This window comes from Phyllopteryx taeniolatus, chromosome 3 (assembly GCF_024500385.1).
Source record: "Phyllopteryx taeniolatus isolate TA_2022b chromosome 3, UOR_Ptae_1.2, whole genome shotgun sequence".
NCBI lineage: Eukaryota > Metazoa > Chordata > Actinopteri > Syngnathiformes > Syngnathidae > Phyllopteryx > Phyllopteryx taeniolatus.
Genome location: NC_084504.1, coordinates 9,191,193 through 9,213,321, shown reverse-complemented (window position 1 = coordinate 9,213,321; position 22,129 = coordinate 9,191,193). Strand labels below are relative to the sequence as shown.

Here is a 22,129-nt window from a genome sequence, read left to right as displayed (position 1 = left end):
GAAAGAACAAATTTGTCTTGTTGTCTGATCCAGGCATAAGTAACTGACGGACTGACTGACTACTATAACTAACTGTGATCAAAGAATATCGATTGATATCAGAGAAATACTAAAAGAAGATTTTGATTGTTTTGCCAAACTACCTAACTGAATGATTGACTGTGATCAAAGCACAACAGCTCATCTCGACGAAATCTGTTATTTAGATTTTGCATATTTATGTAAACTAACTGACTAATGAACTGAGTAAATAACTTACTAACTTAAAATACGATGAAAAGGCACCACCTCATCTGTGGGAAATTCTGTAGAATTTGCATATTTTGGCACTTTCCGACCAACCATCTGTGATCAAAGCATAACAGCGCTGATCTCAGGGAAATCATTTATATAGACTTTGAACATTTTGGCAAACTAACTGACTGACCGGTTGATCTACTAACGAACTAACTGCGGTCAAAACCCAACAGCTCATTTGAGGAAATAATTTATGGAGATTTTGAACATTACGGTAGGTGAGTAATTGACTGGCAAACTAATTGTGTTCAAAACATAATGGCTAATCTCGGGGAAACATTTTTATGTGGATTTTTAATTGAGATCAAAACATAAAGGCTCATGTGGATTTTGCATATTTCAGCAAATTAACCGACTAACTGACTAACTGCAATTAAAAATCCTCAGCTCATCTCAGGGAAATAATTTGTACATATAATATACAGTATTTCCTTTTTGCATTTTCTGGCAAACTCCCTCACTGACTGACTAACTGACTGACTGATTGACTAACTAACTGCTATCAGAACTCAACAGCATATCTCAGGCAAATCCATTATGTAGATTTTTTGTGATCAAAGGCATCATGGCTATATTGGCTCATCTCAACGACATCTTTGATTTTTCATATTTCGGCAAACTGATTGGATCATTCACACGTTCACTCACCCTTCCTGTGACTAAGTTCACCATGGCCAGTTTTCCCCAAAGTGCATTTTCTGTCGAAAAAGTCATTTGTACTGAGGGGCAAAAGGTGAGAAAATAAACGTGGAATCTAAGTTTGAATATGATAAGAGATGAAGTGGATGCGGCCTCCGAACAAGTCAAGAAGTTAAGAGTCAAGAGTCCTTCAGCTGGCAGCAGCTTGTGACATTTTAGCAGCAACCGCTCAAGTGACACTGACCTTTGGGACGGGCTCTTGCACACACACTCACAGTGGGCGACATTCTAAATGCAAAGCATAACACTTTTCAAGATTTCTTTAACAAGCATCTTTTACTGGAGTCACCCTGAACTAACTGCAATGCAAGATGTACTAAATCGGTATTAAAATATAATATTATATCACAGAAATATGTTGCGTATTTGCATAGCTAACATGAAAAAATAGCTAACAACTGACTAACTTGCTAAATAACTGACTGGGTGACTAAAGGCTATATTGACTGATAAACTTTGTTTTAAATTTTTCAACTGACGAGCTACTATGACTTAGCAACCGACTCACTAACTTACTAAACTGAGTGACTGATCTGATTGATCAACTACTTCAAAAACATTTCCACTAACTATCTACTGTAACTTACCAACTGACTAACTACCTGAATTACAAACTGACTGACTAATCTTACTGATTAGCCAGCTACCTAACTTACCAATTGACCACCTGACTGACTGATTGACTCACTGACAAACAACCTACCTTTTCAACTAACTACCTAACTTGCCAACTGACTAACTACCTACAGTAACCTACTGTACCAAATGACTAACTGCCTAATTTACCACCCGATTATCTGGCTACCTAACTTAGAAACTAACGAAGTGATTGACTGACTGAAAACTACCTGATATTTCAACTGAATAGCTACTGTATCTTACTAAATCTGACTAAATAATAGATTGAAAAATGTTCTAACTTTTCAACTGACTACCAAACTACCTAATGTAACTTACCAAGTGACAAACTAACAACCACATTACCAATTGACAATCTAATTGACTGACTAAATGACTAAGTAACTAAGTGACTGACTAACCAACTTCCTAATTTACTAACTGACTGACTGCCTAAATTGTCAACTGAATAAATACCTGCTGGAACCTAACAACTGATTGGCTACTGAATAACCTAACTTACTATAAATAACTAACTGACTGACAGACTGATTGAAAAACTATCTTACTTTTTAAATGAATATCTAAATACCGGAATTACCAACTCACTAACTGCTGACTAACTTAACAACTTCAGACTGGCTGACTGAATAATAGATGGACTTACTAAGTAACTAAATGACTCATTGACCAACTTCCTAATTTATCAACTGACTGACTGACGGACTGACTCATTAACAGACTCACGAATGGACTGATAGAGTATTTAACTAATTGACTACGAAACCAAACTTACTGACTAACTAACCAATTAGCTGACCGTTTGACAAACTACCTAACATACAAATTGACTGACTAACCACTGTGACTGACTGACTTAATGACAGCCAAACTGACGAACAGACTAACTAATTGACTACCTACCTAAATTACCAATTCACTAACTAACCACACCTCCAACTGACTGCAATCAATGCGTAAGATACCGAAGACTTCTTTAACCAGCATCTTCCAGCGAGTCCCCTTGAGGGAACCTAATCCTCCAACATAAAAAGCATCCATATTGATATTTCACCTCCTCATTAGCACCGCAAAGATTTCCAGCTAATGCTTGTGTTTTCTTTTCATGTTTGTTTTGGCATCTTTGAGGAGCGCTGATGTCATCGTTTATTTGATTTTTTTGTGATGTCGGTTCCGCGGGGACGCCAACCATCTTTCGCGCCTTCACTTCGCCACTAACAATGAAGCCTTTTTAAAAAGACTAAATATTTGCTCAGGCTGGCTGCTTTCTACCCAGCACTTTGCAACGCCTCGTTTGTTTAAAAGTCTGCTCGTCATTCGAACAACGATTCACACAGCCACTAACTAACACATAACTGCACTCTAATATGTATTTACAGACTGGTGTATTTAGTATTATATACTGGCGACCAGTTCAGGGTGTAGTCTGTGTTTTGCCCAAAGTTAGCTGCGATAGGCTCTGGTGACCCTAACCAGGATAAGCGGTGTTGAAAATGGATGGGTGGATGGATAGTAAAAAATAATATAAAATACGTTTTATACGTATGCAATTTTAATATCTTTACTACATTATTATTATTTTCTAAAATACCTTGTATTTTTGCACTATTTATTACATTAAATTTAAAATTATTAATGGATCATATGATTTAATTTTGTTGTTTTGGCTCATACTGTCATGCTGTCATGATTTCTTTCTACTAAATAACTTGTTATGGGATTATGAATGAGTGGAATCTCACCAGAGGTTAAACAGAAGTTGACATGAAAAGCTGTAGTTAGTAAGTTACCAACAAACACAAACAAACCAATAAACAATTCAAATAAAAACTCATTGCTGGAGGTAAAACACTAACTGTTGTTTTGTCTTCAATCATACTCGGAGAATCTAATTCCTGGTAAACATTTTGAAAGCTGTGAATCACAGTCATGATATCAACTTCCTGTCGCCGTCTTTCAATAGCCACATGTTAGCGTCCATTAGCAGGCAGTAGCTGGCGTGCAGACGATGACGTGAGTGTCATTTACCGTGACAGACGCCATCTTGACTGTAGAACGCGTCGCCGCAGTCGGGAACGCACTCGCCGTCTTTGAGCAGGGCGGCCGGGTCCGTACACGACGTGCACTCCCGTGGGCTTGGACCGGCGCACTCGGAACACGACTCGGAACAACCTGATGGAAAAAAATGTAATCAGTAGTTACTTGACATTTACTCAATAGAACGCTTTGTGGGCAGGCCCTTCAGCTCCGGAAAGTTAAGTGGACATTTGTTAAGTAGGCTTTACATAATTATTGTAGGATCCTGAAAACAAGGTATTATAAGACGAGAGTCTCATGCATGAAATATGAGAATGAGAAAAGGAGCATCATTAGAAGGCATGAAAAGACACGATGGTGAGAAAAAGTATTGTAATAACAAGAGAAGACATGATTATAAAATGGGAGTATGATGAGAAGAAATGATTTTGAGAAAAGAGCAACATGAAAAGATGTGATCATGAGAAAACACCATCATAATCATGATTAAAAAGCAACATGTGAAAACATGATTATGACAAAAGAGCATGAGAAGACATGATAATGACAAATTTGAAATCTGATTTATATCATTTTATTTTCCTCTTATTGAACACAGCCAGTGATTCACACCTTTTCGGTTCAGTTTAATAATTGTTCCATAGTCCTAGTTTACACCTCGAAGAAAGACACTTTGCTTCATATTTGTTCCTGTCTTTTTTTTTTTGTAGCCATCACAACCCCTAGACTTAGACTTATAACAACTCTCTCTGATTTCAAACCACTTCCGAGTACTGTGGAGAACTAGATTATTGTGTACTTTTTACATTATTTGTGCTGTTTTGAATTGAACTAGACTTTGTGAGGATTTCATTTGATAAATAGTGGATTTGTTCACCTTATATAATTTCATTGATTAATAATTCGTATATCTTTTTTTTGTATGTAGCTTGAAAACAGAGTGAGTATTTGTTTTGTAGCTGTTACCCCAACATCTCCATACCATAGGTCAGGGCTGGCAGTAGCAAGGAGACATCATTACAACACCATGAGAATATCATGAAAGGACAACATTGTGGTGATATCATGAGAGGAGAAAACCATGTGTATAATGATTTCTTATTTAGGACATCCTTGATTTTGTCGAGAATCCTGATGGTTTTTGACATTTTTCTTTTGACATTTTCTATGTGAGACTCCCAGCATAGTTTTCCATCAATTACTACTCCAAGAAATGTATTTTCATATACTATTTCTATTTCAATTGAAAATAAATCAAATAAAAACAAGCATCATGAGAAGACATTCTGAGAAAAGAGCAACATGAGAAGACCTAGAAGAAACACGTCTCCATTAAGCGTATTTGTGAGTGTTTCCAATGATCTGTTGGCGTGTTTCTCAGTCCGATCAATCAATCAGTCACAGAGGATTAATCAATCAAGGCAGGATTAATAAAATCTGAGCTGTGTGCCGGATGTCCAGTTGCTCGTTGAGCAACCTTTCGGCCCAACAGCGGGAATATTCAAATCCGAAAAGAAACTCAGGAGGAAGCGGAGGCGTGTTTAAAAGCAGCAAGTATGAGAGTATGCGACCGTTTACGTGAGTAAGCCTGATAGAAGTGAGGCTGTTTGTTTTGGATGAGCTCACTTTTGTCCCGAGCAGGTTGGCTTCAAAGACACTCCAAGGGATGAATTAGTGATGAAGACGAGGAGATTCAACTTTTCCTCATCTTGCTCCCAAAGCCATCTTGAATTAATTCAACATACATCTATATGCCACGTTTAATTAATGATATGCTTGAGTATGTTTTTTTTCTGCATTATTAACAAGCATAACCACATTTTGAGTCATGTACAGGGCCCGTTACAACATGTTACTCTCACGATTCTCTGCTTATTTTCTCAAAGGGCACCCCTCTCGTTTTTCTCATGATACACTTTTGTCAGGATCATATTCTGTCATGATGGCCTTTTCGCATAATGTCTTCTCGTGGTTTTCTTTTCTCATGCTCATGTGTTGTCATGACACTCTTTTCTCGTAGCCCTATGCTCTTTTCTGAAAAAGAACAAAAAACTGTCTTCTCACGATAATCATGTCTTCTTGTGATGCTCTTTTCTTGTAATCATGTCTTGTATATTTTTCTCATCATCATGTCTTTGCATGTTGGTATTTTGTCATAATCACGTCTTCTCGTGATGCACGTCCAGTAATTACATCTAAATCATTTCAATGTTCTTAACCGTACACTCATAGAATTCTCATCCCATGATATTCTCATGGCATTCTCTTCTCATGCTACTCCCATGAAGCACTGATGCGTTCATTGAAGTTCACAACGCTCTCTTCTGATGATATTCTCTTCTCTCTCATCCCACATTATTCTCATCGCTCTCTGAGCCTCCCAGCATGGCTCTCTCTCGTCATCGACATGATTTCTCTTGGCTGTGCATGCCAAGGTCTCACTTTCTTTTCGCTTCGGGCTCTTTTCATTTGTCTTCAATTTTTAATCTTCCTCTGTGGCTATACTCTTCTTCTCATCCTCATTTCCTCAGTGCGCCTTCACATACACAGACGCACTGTGAGATATGTAAATATACAGTATATAGCACTTCATATTCCCATCTCATAATGCGCTCGTCTCATGATGTCCTCACAAGAAGTTGGCCATTTTGCTTTGGAGTTGGCATTTTGCACTTATTCCAGGGCTTGTACTTTGACAAACCTTTCCACAGGAATTCACTCAGATGAGCCTAAATTCATACCAGTTACCCTAAACAGATAAACACTAAACTGTTAAAACTTTTTTGCCAACGCCATATACCACGAGAAAAGCACAGTGTCAAATGTGATGAGTGCATGAAAACCATGAGCACGAGGTTCCTGTGAGTTTTAATATAATATTACAATGTATTATTTATGACTCAGTGTGCGTATACACTCCCTATCGGACGTCGACTGCAGCCCACAAGGGGGGATTACGCGTCCTTTACCTCGCCCCTTTGCAGAGAAAGCAATTTATTTTTCCTGTGCAGCTGGAATTCAAAACGTTATCAGCATGTTTAATCTGAGTAGGCCCAAAGCCCCTCCGCCAAATAATCCCGGATGAGGCAAGGACATGCGATTAGACCTCTACCACCACAACCAACCACTGACCACTATTAGTCCACCCACCAAAGCTGAATCTCTCGTAATAAGATCAAAGCTTGAGCTATTAAAGCGAGCGCAGACAAAGCAGCTTGACAAAGAGGATCAGTATCAAACCACAATAATATTAATAATGGAGTTTGTTTTCGTGAATCACTGGTTTTAATTGATGCAATCTAAACAAAACAAAAAAGCAAAGTCACTAAAATGTACAGGTGTATTTTAATTTTACTTTGCTTTTTTGAGATTTCTGTGTGTGATGGGCCATAACATAAAAGACAACTAAAAGTGTGATTTGCTTTTTCTTTGGCTTTTTGGGGTTAGAATCACAAACGAGTAAGGTATCAGTGATGAAGTTTGATGGTAATCATAGAACAGGAAATGGAATTGACTCGTATAATGGAATATTTGTGAGCATAACTTGTTCCAGTGTATTCCTGTGCCCTCAATAGTTAATCGTAACACTTGCGCCTAAGTAAATTATTCAAGAGTGACTCCAATACCGAAAAAAACAACAGCGAAAGGTACAGAGGTGTAAAACTGACTGTTGGCAATTGCCTCTGGAATCCTATCCTCTGTTTGAATCCCCCTCTTGCCCAAACCTTCGAGATGCTGCATTTCTCCATGTCAAATTGTCTGACTTCTTTGCAAATAAAATAAAATTACTGCTTTTAAAATGAATACAACTTGTATCAGCGAGAAAAAAAGCTTGTTTTTGATGTTGAAGTAAAAGGCAAACGAGGCGTCCAGTTATTGTAACTGTCATTACCAGAAACAGCAAAGTAGTTGATACAGTCCTGTTCTCATTTATGGAATCCTGACATAAATGTCAAAACCTTCATATCATCACGTCCCCAAAACAAAACTATCAAAGAGGTGGTTCTTCCTTTGAAGGAAATCACTGCAGAGTTTTTATGTGCTACTTTTGCGTCTTTCTGGGCATCACACGCTGGTTTACAAGTCTGAATACGTTTTATATGTTCCACCTATGTGACTTTTTTAAAACCTATTTAACTTAAATGTGTGTCATCTAGGGCTTGCTTCCTTCTCACTTGTGTTACTTACATGTGTTACCACCAGCATAGTACAGTCGGTTAGTCATGTCAGGAGATGAGGCAAAAAAATCATTAGAATCAATGAACCGCCATGCTCCGTCTACATGCATTGAGGAAAATTCTATTCTTCACAATTCCATTTGTCGATTAACAGTGGTTTAAATTTGGTTGAACTCTCTAGGAGTAGTTTGTCTTTGAAGGACGCCGGGAAAAGGGTGAAATGATCCGAAAATGGCTGTTTCAAATCAAAATGACAGACTTTCTGTTATTGCTGCACAATTTGGGCCAGAATGATAATCCCGATTATTTTGATCGATATTCTAATCACAATTATTGATTACGTTAGGGAAAACATCTGTATCTGTACTGCACTTTTCAACAGACAGTACGTAAACGGTTTTCAGTGCAAGATGAAAAGAATAAATGATTAATCATTTAAAAAATAAATAAAATTGACCCAGGAATTTAAAATGTACAAATGACTAACTGAATACATATGCTATTACAGAGTGCAATCACAAAGTCCAGACAACAAATGTTGATCCTTTTGAGGCACTAGCTCCTCATCCTCACCATGATGTGCCTCATGTCCAATTTTTGCTGTACTATCTTCTCTCGACATGAGTCACTAAGTCACTTTAGGTTCTCACTGCAGGGTGCGCTCGCTTGTTATTTCGGCCGCTGGACAAAAACCTTAACCATGCCTTCGCCCCCTGTTGGTTGGCAGACTTCTTGTCGAGAAAGTGCTTCATTAGGTATGCAGACGAACGATCAGGTTAATTTAATCGTGGCAGCCAAAATCGTGACCACGATTAAAATTCGATTAATTGTGCAGCTCTACTTACTGTGTCTTTTGAGGCATGGCTTCTTGAGAATTTTTTATGAGTCTACTCATGATACACAGGCTTAATTTCATATTCTAAAGTCCAACAGCAGGGGGCTGAATTTTCAAAAACTGTGAGAAATTTGCCTTTGAAGAGCCATTGGAAATGGTCGAAATGAGCCTCAAATAGATGTTTCAAACAAAAATAGCAGACTTTCTGTGTTTTTGGGCATGGCTTCTTGACACTTTTTGTTGTTGTTCTACTCATGATAGAAATCACTACAAAATTTCATGTTGCTAAGTGAAATGGGCTTCAGGGGCTGGATTTTTAAATACTCTATAAGCCGTTTGCCGTGAAATGTTCAAAATTAGCCTTAAATGTGCACTTCAAACTCAAAATGGAAGACTTTGTGTCTTTATGGCCATGGCTTCTTGACACTTTTTTGTGGGTCTACACATGATAGATATCCCTACCAAATTTAACATTGCTACGTCAAATGGATTTCAAGGGCTGAATTTTTTGAAAGTCTTATGAGTTTGCTTTTGAAGATCTCCTTGAAATGTTCAAAATTAGCCCAAAATGTGTGCTTCAAACTCAAAATAACAGACTTTGTGTGTCTTTTCAGGCATGGGTTCTTGAGACTTTTTTGTGGGTCTAGGCCAGGGGTGGGCAAACGTTTTGGCTCAGGGGCCACATTGACTTATAAAATTTGACAGATGGGCCAAGCCTGAACCAGATGCTTACATATAAAAAATAAACACACGCCAAAAAAAAGGCATGTAGTGTTAATACTTAGATTTACTTTTAATGGGAACAGTGTTGTTTTGTTGATCACTTTTTTTGCCAGTGCATCAAAGTCTGGTGTTAGTTTTGTTGTGGCACTTCTCAGAACACATCTGAGGTGTTCATCACTCAGCTGGGATATGGAGGATGTGTTCATCTCACAAACATCTGTTCACACATAAATGTGGAGCCAAACATCACCAGCATCCTCTGTGCCATCTTCCGGATTTTTGGAAATCTGTCTGCGCTTAATGAAGCATAAAACTCATCCAGTTTGAGTGTTGAATGTCTCTTTTAAGACAGTATCACATTGGAGATCAATCAGTTCCATCTGCAGCTCCCGTGGCGCTGTTTCAGGGTCTTGTGTGACTGAATCTTGGATGACAGTTTGTCAGATAAAGGTGTTTTGCTGAGCCGTGCAACGCGTTAAACTAACTCGCAGTCCAGACTACAATGGAGTTGAAATTTCTCACTTTTCATTGTAAATATTATTTATAAGTATTGTAAGTCCTTCAGTGAGACAGTCCTTAACCTCCATGACCGATTTATGACCACGCACTTGGGTATGACCCGCAATGCATTGCGCACTTAACACACCAGTAAAACTGTGTTATTTGTGTAAATAAAAAAGTAACAACAATCAAATTCACTTTTTACAAAGGAAAATATCAAAAATAGTGTGGCAATACTGAAATTGTGCATTTCTTTGCACTTTTATGGTATTGCACCGTCACTGTGCATTGTAGACTCAACAATCACATCCCAATCCCTTTTTTCCCTTATTTAGGAATCAGCAGTCTTCGTGAGCAATCAAACGCCAATCATTGGCTGGAGCGTGAGCTTTCGAGTCATCAGCACCAAATCACAACTTGCTAAGGAACATTAAAGACTCAAAAGTAACTGCAGTCTGGTTACTCTCCTGGGGAAAGTAATGCATTACTTTACTCGTTTCCCAAAATGGTGGAATTTGGGAGTAACGTGTTACCGGAAACACTGCTCAGCAATCACTGTCAACTTTTCTTTTGTTTGGTCCACTCATGGTTGAAGAAGGGTTAAAAGCCGTTGCAGAGTAAAAACAGAACAACCAAAGTCAACTTAATGTATCACTGTACCTACTGCGCTACTCGGTGGAACCACTGGACATTACAGGACAACTTAGTGGAACCACTGAGCATTACAGCACAACCTGCTGGGCCGGATTTGGCCCACGGGGGCGTAGTTTGCCCACCACTGGTCTAGGCTACTCATGACACACCTACCAAGATCCCTACCAAATTCTATGTTGCCAATTGAAACAAACTTCGGAGGAGACTGAATTTTTATAGGGGACGACTGTCTTGAATATAACCTTTTTGGTGGGTCTACTGATAATAGCCATGGCTACAAAATTTCATGTTGCTCAGTAAAACTGGCTTTGGGGTTGACTTTTCAAAATTTGTCTAGGAGGCAATTATCTTCGTAGGTCCAATGGCTGATGGAAATGGATAAAATGACTCGACTTAGTTTCAAACTAAAATGGCAGACTTCCTACGTCTTTTCTGGTTTTGGAGGCATTTTCACCGGTCTACGCCTGATAGACATGTTTACCAAATTTCAAGTTGCTAAGTAAAACCAACTTTGGGTGCTGAATTTTCACACACTTTCTAGGAGAACAGTGTCATTGAAGGACCCCTGGAAATGGCAAAAATATATCCAAATAGCTACTTTAAATCTAAATGGCAGACTTATTGTTCATATCACAATATAGCTTCTTGAGACTTTTTGTGGGTCTACCTACAACAGATATGCCTGCCAATTTATATGTTACTCCTGTTTATTTTACTATGGGGTATATGTGCAGTATTTCTGTTCCAGGCTCCTAAATGCTGTTGCTGGGTAAACTCCAGTCAAAATGACACCAAATGTGTTACTGGTATACCTGGCCAGGGGGACATGAATAAAGCACTTGTCCAAAGAACAAAAGCGTCTCTCAGGCCACACCTCCTCAGTGCCATTAACATGCCAACATTGTTTACATGCAGCAGCAGTAAAGTGTGAGCCAGAGGTAAAGCAAGACAAAAGCACCATGGGGGGCCTTCTAAATGAGAAAGTCATTTTTTTCTGGGTGGCCCTGCTCCAGTGACAAGATAAACTGCAATCTGCTGGGAACCTTTCCAGGAGCTTTCTCTCACACTCACATGACAAGACAAGATCATAAAACCAGTATTCACGCTGACCATTCGCCACCTCACCAATGGCTAATTGAAACAGGATGTGTGGCGAAGTGAATATTGCCTACATTAGCCACACTGCTGAATCAAAATCGCCCACTTCAAAAGTCCATCCTGATAAAAGTTAAGATGAGCGCTCTCATTCTGCTGTGTATCAATGCTGTTAGTGGTTTAGTTCCCCCCGCTTTGTAAACTGTTTCAATTCGTCACCGAATGCCGCTCCTCACTAAGCAGACAGGCTCACGGGGTGGGGAAGATAAGACCCGATGCCGATTGGCGCCCAATTAAAGCACATTACCGCAACGTACGTTTGAAATGTTGATGGTCAATGTGTCCTGCAATAAGTTCACTTCACTTTAGTTAAATTCTGACAAAAGGCAAGTTATGTAATTTAGACCCTGTTCTCCTGCTTTTGAAATATGTTACAATTGTCTGACAGTTGAAGTGAGCCTACTAATATTTACCACCAAAGATTTAGAATATTCACATCTTCAACAAAAAGTTTGAATTTGAGAAAATTCTCCAATTTCCTGAGCTAGATAAAGTCCTTAAGATCCTTCTTGAGAATTATTAAATAAGTGAATCATCTCAACACTTTGACTGTAATGAATAAGAACATCAATCAACAATTAAAATAGTTGACCATTTTATTATCACATCTTGGTGATGAAAGGTTTTTCCTTCATCTCCATACTCGGCTGACAGCACTGCTACTGGCGAGAGCATCATTATACAGTATTACATTTTTACAAGGCATGAAGTTAAATCAATGTCAATTTGATACAAGGTTTTTCTTTTTAAAATTCAATAGGAACATAAAGATTTGTTAATCATATCAATTCATCATAACATTTAGGGCTGGCCAACAGGAAAGAGTTGTTTATTTGTTGGCTGTATCCAATGTCGTGTTGGTCATCCATCCATCCATTTTCTGAGCCGCTTCTCCTCACAAGGGTCGCGGACGTGCTGGAGCCTATCCCAGCTGTCATCGGGCAGGAGGCGGGGTACACCCTGAACTGGTTGCCAGCCAATCGCAGGGCACATACAAACAAACAACCATTCACACTCCCAGTCACACCTACGGGCAATTTTAGAGTCTCCAATTAATGCATGTTTTTGGGATGTGGGAGGAAACCGGAGTGCCCGGAGAAAACCCACGCAAGCACGGGGAGAACATGCAAACTCCACACAGGCAGGGCCGGGGATTAAACCCGGGTCCTCAGAACTGTGAGGCTGACGCTCTAACCAGTCGCCCGTGTTGGTCATACTATTATTTATTTCTTGTGTTTAGTGAATCATGGTGAAGATAAACTTACCCCAAAAATTGCATGCTAAACCAAAATTGTAATATTAAAAAAAAAAAAAAAAAAAACAGAACATCCTCGCAATTACACAATTATTTTCCCAAATCGTTCAGCCCTAGTCCTGATTGATGACTCGGCAGTTTTGATTGGGCCCACATCGTTACAAGCTTTTTGGTTTCCCAGTGACGAGGACTGGCTAAGTGTGGCTAAAGGTTTAGCCACATAAACACACGTATTTATGCAAGTGTAGCTCGGAGATTTCTATACAGTTTAGCCACATTGGCTAAGAGGTTTCATGACCCAGTGGCAACCCTGTAAAACTCTCCTCAATGGAGACACTCCCCATTAAAAAGCTCACTGAAATTCCAAGAATGAAAGTCCACATTAAAGCTCACTAAAATTTGAAACGATTCACATTAACGCTCACAAAATTGAAAGAAAGCTCACTGAAACTGAAACAGTCCACATTAAAGTTAATCAAAATGAATGCCGATTATTTTCATTTCAGTGAGCTTTACTTCAGACTCTTAATTTCAGTGAGGTTTAATGTGACTGTGTCAAAGATCACTGCAGCTGGACTGGGAAAGATTTGGAATTTAAGATCACTGAAACTGGAAAGAGTCTGCATGAAAGCTCACTGACATTGAAAGAGTCCACTTTGAAATTTAAAAAGTCCACATTAAAGCTCAGGAAAATATTGAAAAAGACGAGTACAACATAGTGAAACAGAAACCGTCTGCATTAAAGCCCTCTGAAATTGAGGGCGTCCACAATAACTAAAACTGCAGAAAAATGCAGTAAAACTCTGAACTCATTCCAACTGAAATTGGAATGAGTATGCATGAAAGCTCACCGAAATCCAAACAGTTTGTGTTAAAGTTAACAAACTTGAAAGAAAGCTCACTGAAATTGAAAAAAGTCAGCATTAAAGCTCCCCAAAAATTGAAGGAGTCCAGATTAAATCTCACTGAAACTGGAAAGACTCCATATTAAAGATGGCTTACATTGAAAGAGTCAACATTATGCCTCACTTAAATCGTAGAAGTCAGCATTAACGCTCACTGAAATTTAGAGTCAATATTTGAACCTAATGCCATTGTGTCTATGTTAATGCTCACTAAAATTGAAAGTCAGCATTAAAGCTCACAAAGTTAATGAAAATGAAAAAAAAAAAAGCTCATCTGATGAGCTCATTTCTAATTTGATCCAACCTGGTCACTCCCAGAGTGAACCTCAATATCTTCATTTCCGCCACCTCCAGCTCTGCTTCCTGTTGTCTCTTCAGTGCCACTGTCTCTAATCCGTACATCATGGCTGGCCTCACCACTGTTTTATAAACTTTGCCCTTCATCCAAGCAGAGACTCTTCTGTCACATAACACACCTGACACCTTCCTCCACCCGTTCCAACCTGGTTGGACCCGTTTCTTCACTTCCTGACCACACTCACCATTGCTCTGGACGGTTGACCCCAAGTATTTAAAGTCCTCCACCCTTGCTATCTCTTCTCCCTGTAGCCTCACTCGTCCCCCACCACCCCTCTTCTTCTTCTTTTCCTTTCGGCTTGTCCCGTTAGGGGTCGCCACAGCGCGTCATCCTTTTCCATGAGAGCCTATCTCCTGCATCCTCCTCTCGAACACCAACTGCCAACATGTCTTCCCTCACGACATCCATCAACCTTCTCTTTGGTCTTCCTCTAGCTCTCTTGCCTGGCAGCTCCATCCTCATCATCCTTCTACCAATATACTCACTCTCTCTCCTCTGGACGTGTCCAAACCATTGAAGTCTGCTCTCTCTAACTTTGTCTCCAAAACATCGAACCTTGGCTGTCCCTCTGATGAGCTCATTTCTAATTTTATCCAACCTGGTCACTCCGAGAGCGAACCTCAACATCTTCATTTCCGCCACCTCCAGCTCTGCTTCCTGTTTTCTCTTCAGTGCCACTGTCTCTAATCCGTACATCATGGCTGGCCTCACCACTGTTTTATAAACTTTGCCCTTCATCCTAGCAGAGACTCTTCTGTCACATAACACACCTGACACCTTCCTCCACCCGTTCCAACCTGCATGGACCCGTTTCTTCACTTCCTGACCACACTCACCATTGCTCTGGACGGTTGACCCCAAGTATTTAAAGTCCTCTACCCTTGCCATCTCTTCTCCCTGTAGCCTCATTTTTCCCCCACCACCCCTCTCATTCATGCACATATATTCTGTTTTACTTCGGCTAATCTTCATTCCTCTTCTTTCCAGTGCATGCCTCCATCTTTCTAACTGTTCCTCCAGCTGCTCCCTGCTTTCACTGCAGATCACAATGTCATCTGCAAACATCATGGTCCACGGGGATTCCAGTCTAACCTCATCTGTCAGCCTATCCATCACCACTGCAAAAAGGAAGGGGCTCAGGGCTGATCCCTGATGCAGTCCCACGTCCACCTTAAATTCTTCTGTCACACCGACAGCACACCTCACCGCTGTTCTGCTGCCCTCGTACATGTCCTGTATTATTCTAACATACTTCTCTGCCACTCCAGACTTCCGCATGCAGTACCACAGTTCCTCTCTGGGTACTCTGTCATAGGCTTTCTCTAGATCTACAAAGACACAATGTAGCTCCTTCTGACCTTCTCTGTACTTTTCCATCAACATCCTCAAGGCAAATAATGCATCTGTGGTACTCTTTCTAGGCATGAAACCATACTGTTGCTCGCAAATACTCACTTCTGTCCTGAGTCTAGCCTCCACTACTCTTTCCCATAACTTCATTGTGTGGCTCATCAACTTTATTCCTCTATAGTTGCCACAGCTCTGCACATCACCTTTGTTCTTAAAAATGGGCACCAGTACACTTTTCCTCCATTCCTCAGGCATCTTCTCACGCACTAGAATTCTATTGAACAAGCTGGTCAAAAACTCCACAGCCACCTCTCCTAGATGCTTCCATACCTCCACAGGAATGTCATCAGGACCAACTGCCTTTCCATTTTTCATTCTCTTTAATGCCTTTCTAACTTCCCCCTTACTAATCATTGCCACTTCCTGGTCCACCACACTTGCCTCTTCTACTCTCCCTTCTCTCTCATTTTCCTCATTCATCAACTCCTCGAAGTATTCTTTCCATCTACCTAGCACACTGCTGGCACCAGTCAACATATTTCCATCTCTATCCTTAATCACCCTAACCTGCTGCACATCCTTCCCATCTCTATCCCTCTGTCTGGCCAGCCTGTATAGATCCTTTTCTCCTTCTTTAGTGTCCAACCTGCCATACATGTCATCATATGCCTCTTGTTTTGCCTTTGCCACCTCTACCTTTGCCCTGTGTCGCATCTCAATGTATTCCTTTCGCCTCTCCTCGGTCCTCTCAGTGTCCCACTTCTTCTTAGCTAACCGTTTTCCTTGTATGATTTCCTGTACTGTGAGGTTCCACCACCAAGTCTCCTTCTCTCCTTTCCTGCCAGAAGATACACCAAGTACTCTCCTGCCTGCTTCTCTGATCACCTTGGCTGCAGTGGTCCAGTCTTCTGGAAGCTCTTCCCATCCACCGAGAGCCTGTATCACCTCTTCCCGAAAAGCTGCACAACACTCGTCCTGTCTCAGCTTCCACCACATGGTTCTCTTCTCTGCCTTTGTCTTCCTAATTTTCCTCCCCACCACCAGAGTCATCTTACACACCACCATCCTATGCTGTCTAGCCACACTCTCCCCTACCACTACCTTACAGTTGGTAACCTCCTTCAGATTACATCGTCTGCACAAGATGTAATCCACCTGTGTGCTTCTACCGCCGCTCTTGTAGGTCACCCTATGTTCATGCCTCTTCTGGAAAAAAGTGTTCACTACAGCCATTTGAATCCTTGTTGCAAAGTCTACCACCATCTGTCCCTCCAAGTTCCTTTCCTGGATGCCGTACTTACCCATCACTTCTTCATCACCCCAATTACCTTCACCAACATGTCCATTACAATCTGCACCAATTACGACTCTCTCTCTGTCTGGGATGCTCAGAACTACATCATCTAGGTCCTTCCAGAATTTCTCTTTCACCTCTAGGTCACATCCTACCTGTGGGGCATAGCCACTAATCACATTACACATAACACCCTCAATTTCAAATTTCAGCCTCATCACTCGATCTGATAATGTTTTCACCTCCAAGACATTCTTAGCCAACTCTTCTTTTAAAATCACCCCGACTCCATTTCTCTTCCCATCTACACCATGGTAAAATAATTTAAACCCTGCCCCTAAACTTCTAGCCTTACTGCCTTTCCACCTGGTCTCCTGGACACACAATATATCAACCTTTCTCCTAATCATCATGTCAACCAACTCCCGAGATTTTCCTGTCATAGTCCCAACATTCAAAGTCCCCACATTCAGTTCTAGGCTCTGTGTTTTCCTCTTCTCTTTCTGCCGAAGAACCCGCTTTCCACCTCTTCTTCTTCTTCTTCTTCTTCTTTGACTTCGACTTCGACCCACAGTAGCTGAATTTCCAACAGCGCCCTGCAGGTTGACGGCGCCGGTGGCGGACGTTGTTAACCCGGGCCACGACCGATCCGGTATGGAATTCTTTGGATGAACGCTCATATTTGTTTGGCAAGGTTTTAAGCCGGATGCCCTTCCTGACGCAACCCTCTGCATTTATCCGGGCTTGGGACCGGCCTACAGTTTGCACTGACTTGTGCCCCCCATAGGGCTGCATTCCCCACCACCCCTCTTATTCATGCACATATATTCTGTTTTATTTAGGCTAATCTTCATTCCTCTGCTTTCCAGTGCATGCCTCCATCTTTCTAACTGTTGCTCCACCTGCTCCCTGCTTTCACTGCAGATCACAATGTCATCTGCAAACATTAATTAAAGTTCTCTGAAATCAAGAGAGCTCACATTAAAGCTCACTTAAATGGAACGAATTTGCATTAAAGCTGACTAAAATGGAGAGAGTCTGCATTAAAACTCACTGAAATTGGAAAGAGTCTGCATCCAAGATCACAGACATGGAAACAGTCTGCACTGCAGCTCATTGAGATTGAAATAAAACTCACTGAAATTGAAACACACACACACAGTCCTTGAAAGACACCAAATCCAATGTTGGGTAGTAGACGGATGCACGGCTGGTGTGGGAGCGCTTGCTAGCACGTTCATTTGCTCTTAGTACAATATGAGCCGTATCAAAGGCGACTCGATGAAGCCAGTATTAATGCATGAGCGCGGAATTGCGCCGCAGCATCGGCATCACAAATGCACGATGCAAGACGACGGCAGCACGAGGCTTCTGTACATCAAGCTGGACAGGAAAACGTGGCGGCTGTCTCTTCTCGTCACTGCCAGGAGGTCCTCTCTACAATACTCATTAAGGTGTGAAATAGAACAGCCTCTGGTTTCTACTTCCACAGTCACAGCAGCCAAAGCCATTCAGAGTGTGTTAACATATTAGTACGCCCACAGGGGCTCATCCTCCTCCTCCTCGGCTGGCTTTTACTTATCGGTCCTGGCTTGAGGGTACGAGTGGACCTCCAAGGCAGATTGCCTGATTAATGGCCGTGTGGAGGGCACGAGAACAAACGAGTCTCCGCCTCTCTTGCCGCCTCCTTCTGCCAAGGTTATAAAGCAGATCCATCATGTGGGGTTGCAATTTTACCTTTGCGTTCCCCGAGGTTTAGTGCGGGAAATCAAGCAATAATATCTAATGCCGCCAAGTCATCCAACGTTAGATTGGACTGCATTATTAAACACGCTCATTTCTCGGTCTGTGCCTTTCACACAGAACCTGGCCAAGTGGATAATTGCCCCCACCGCGTGCGATTTCACACAGTCGCAAGGCATCATGTGTTACAGTAGGTGATTACACGTAAATCATTGGGGAAAAAAATCATTACCATATCAAAGCCGTTATTTGACAGCTTAATCACGACAGCTCACTGAAATGGAAAGAGTCCACATTAAAGTTGCCGAACCCGTCTGCAATGAACCGCATAGAATTGGAAATAATTCAGAATTAAAGATCACTGAAACTGTAAAGAGTCCACATTAAAGCTGATTGAAATCTGAACTGTGCATTAAAGCTCATCGAAATCAAAACTGTTACAATTAACGAGCACTAAAATTGAAAGTGTCTGGGTTTGAAGCTCACTAAAATTGTGAAGAATCCACATTAAAGCTCACTGAAATGGGAATATAGAAGCTCACCCACATCCGCGAATAGGTGAATTTAAAAATAATAAAATACTGTATATACATTTTTTTCAAAATGTTTTCATTCAATCATTAATTTCCCATACCGCTTATCCTCACTAGGGCAATTTAGAGTTTTCAATCAACCCACCATGCATGATTTAGGGAGTACCCCGAGAAACCGTGCCGCCCCTCAACATTTTCTCTCTCTCTCTCTCTCTCTCTCTCTCTCTCTCTCTCTCTATATATATATATATATATTACTGTTTTTCTTTTAGTTTTTTCTTTTTGGGGGAGTTAATCAATGCCCAAAACACTTGCTGGTGGTTTATACTGCTTATACAAGAATTTGGGGGGGAAGACCTTTTTTTTTCTCCTTTCAATGCACTTCTAATAGGTGTCAATTATATGCCCTATCTCCCGCGAATAGAGGGGGTCCACTGCAGTCCACCTTAAAGAGTCTATATTAAAGCTCACCGAAATGAGCAGTCTGCATTAAATCTTGTTGAAACTGAAGGCTCCTCATTAAAGCTCAATGAAATAAAGTCTACATCAAAGAGTCCAAATTAAAGTTCACCAACATCAAGAGTGAGCATTAAAGCTCGCTGAAATTGAAAGAGTCTGCATTAAAGCACACTGAAATGCCAAGTGTCAACATTAAAGCTCACTGGAATTGAAAGAGTCTACATTAAAGCTCTCTGAAATGGGTCCGCATGAAAGTCTACATTAAAACTCACCAAAATTAAGAGCGTTAGCATTAAAGCTCATTGAAATTTAAATAGTCTGCATTAAAGCTCATCGAAATTCAAAGTGTCTACATTAAAGTTCACCAGAATAGAAAAAGTTCACATTAAAGCTCACTGAAATGGAAAGAGTCCGCATTAAAGAGTCCACATTAAAGTTCACCAAAATTTAAAGAGTCTGCATTAAAGCTCACTCCAATGGAAAGAGCAAAAATTGTCTTTTTTCTTATGATTGTTGTTGTTAAGCTGTGTGCATACGTACGTCACGTCATATTTCCCAAATAAATAAACGTGAAGATAAATAAATGACGCCGGGAAACCAGATGGACGAATCAATAAGCAATCAATGGAAAATAAACAAGTCGCAGCAAGTTTACGTGATTCATCTAACCGAGCACTGCCTCACTTTTCGTGGAAAGGAAGTGGAATCGTGACTGAAGAAAATAAATCATCATAATTAAACAATCAAAGGAAAGTGAGGAAAACGGGGACAAATACTAGACGAGTGCTGACCCAGGGGAAATTTTAAAAATGGGACTCACGTCTGCAGTGTCTTCGGCGGTTGTCCTGGTAAGTGCCGGCGGGACAGGTCGCCAGGCACTGGTCGCCCTCGGGACTCAGCAGGGGCCGCTGGGGGACGCACGACTGGCAGGACCACCTGTTGCTGCAGATAGCGCAAGATGACGGGCATGCTGGGGATTCAAAAATGGGAAAAGAGCTCACTGAAATGAAGAGTCCACATAAAAGCATGTCATGATGCTGGAAGGACTATTTGTAGCAGCTGGATTTAGCAAAAATGTCACACGTGCATGATGCAAGGATGGATGACCTCAGCTTCATAGAATACATTTTTTTATTATTTTTCTTGGCCTTTTTTTTGGCCTAATAATAATAACAAAATGTTTAAATTAAATTTTAAAAAAAACATTATTATTATTATGGTAATGATCATGCTATATTATTATTATTATTATTATTACTGTATCTTTTTATAATTTTATTAAATTTTTTCTAAAATAATAATTACAATTAATAAATGAAATAAAAATAAATACAAGTAATAAAAAAATGTTTTTTTTTAATTGTAAAATTCATCAATTTGTTTGGGAAAAATACTACTAATAATGCTAATGATGATGATGATGTGAAGATGTTCCGCTTTATGACTTTAATTTTCGTCAAGTGTTTAATTGGTATTTTGCCAGGTTGGCACTGCAAATGAGAATCTTTTCTAAATTGCCTTAACTGGATAAAGGTTAAATAGGTTAATTGAAGACTCTAAATTGCCCGTAGGTGTGAATGTGAGTGCGAATGCTTGTTTGTTTCTATGTGCCCTGCGATTGGCTGGGGACCAATTCAGAGTGTAACCTGCCTCTCGCCCGAAGATAACTGGGATTGGCTCCAGCACACCCGCGACCCTAGTGAGGATAAGCGGTACGGAAAATGGATGGCTGGATAGATGACATTTTTTTAAGAAATTGTTTAATTTACGCATAATGGTGTTTAACTTCTTTTTACACTGGCATAACTGTCAGCCTTGTTAAAATGTGACCTAACCCTGATAAAAAATAAAAATAAATTCTGAGGGCAACAATTTTCAGGTTATTTTTACTTCCATGATTTCCTATAGGAAGACTTTTATTTTATTTTATTTGGAAGTATACCAGGCGATGATGTAAACTTGTGCATTTCGACTTCAAACTTCTGACTTTTATGACGTATTTAAATTGTCTTTTTTATCGGATTTGTCTGCGCCGGCAAGAAGAGCCCACAGCCGTATTTGAAATTTAGGAGTCAACAAAGTTCACCTTTTTATTGATCCAAACTTTTTTTTCCCTCCACTACCTAATGCCACCCGAGGTGCAGTTACAATATTTCAAAGCTGACATTTACTCTCCAACAACTTTAGTGAGAAAAACGAGAGATTCTCCTTACATCAGAAAAGCTCAAAGAAAGCAATGAGATGCCCTGAGATGAACTACTGCTGTAGAATATGTGAATAACAAGCTTGCGCCAACATCGAATGGAATTTCGATGCCCACAAAAAAATACACCGTCTCGACAAAGTGAAAAAACATTCCTGGAAATGTTTGCGGCTTTATTAAAAAGACTGTCAATAAAACACTGTCTTCACTCAGTCAGATGGTCCACACGTTCTCATTTTTGGAACAATCTTAGCTGTCATTCAAACTGGATTAAATTATTTTTTTCACCTTTAAATTCCACAGAAAACAGA

The 22,129-nt window shown here is 40.3% G+C and overlaps 1 protein-coding gene across 4 annotated transcripts in view; it reads right to left on the bottom strand.

Moving 5' to 3' along the window:
* fras1 (Fraser extracellular matrix complex subunit 1) overlaps positions 1-22,129 on the bottom strand; it is a 242,070-nt gene that overhangs the window by 121,663 nt on the left and 98,278 nt on the right. For all 4 annotated transcript variants that reach the window (XM_061766875.1, XM_061766873.1, XM_061766872.1 and 1 more), the window contains 2 exons: positions 20,436-20,585; positions 3,664-3,807 (listed from right to left, as the gene is read on the bottom strand). In XM_061766875.1, the coding sequence (XP_061622859.1) occupies positions 3,664-3,807; positions 20,436-20,585 (294 nt within the window). The remainder of the gene's footprint in view (positions 1-3,663; positions 3,808-20,435; positions 20,586-22,129) is intronic.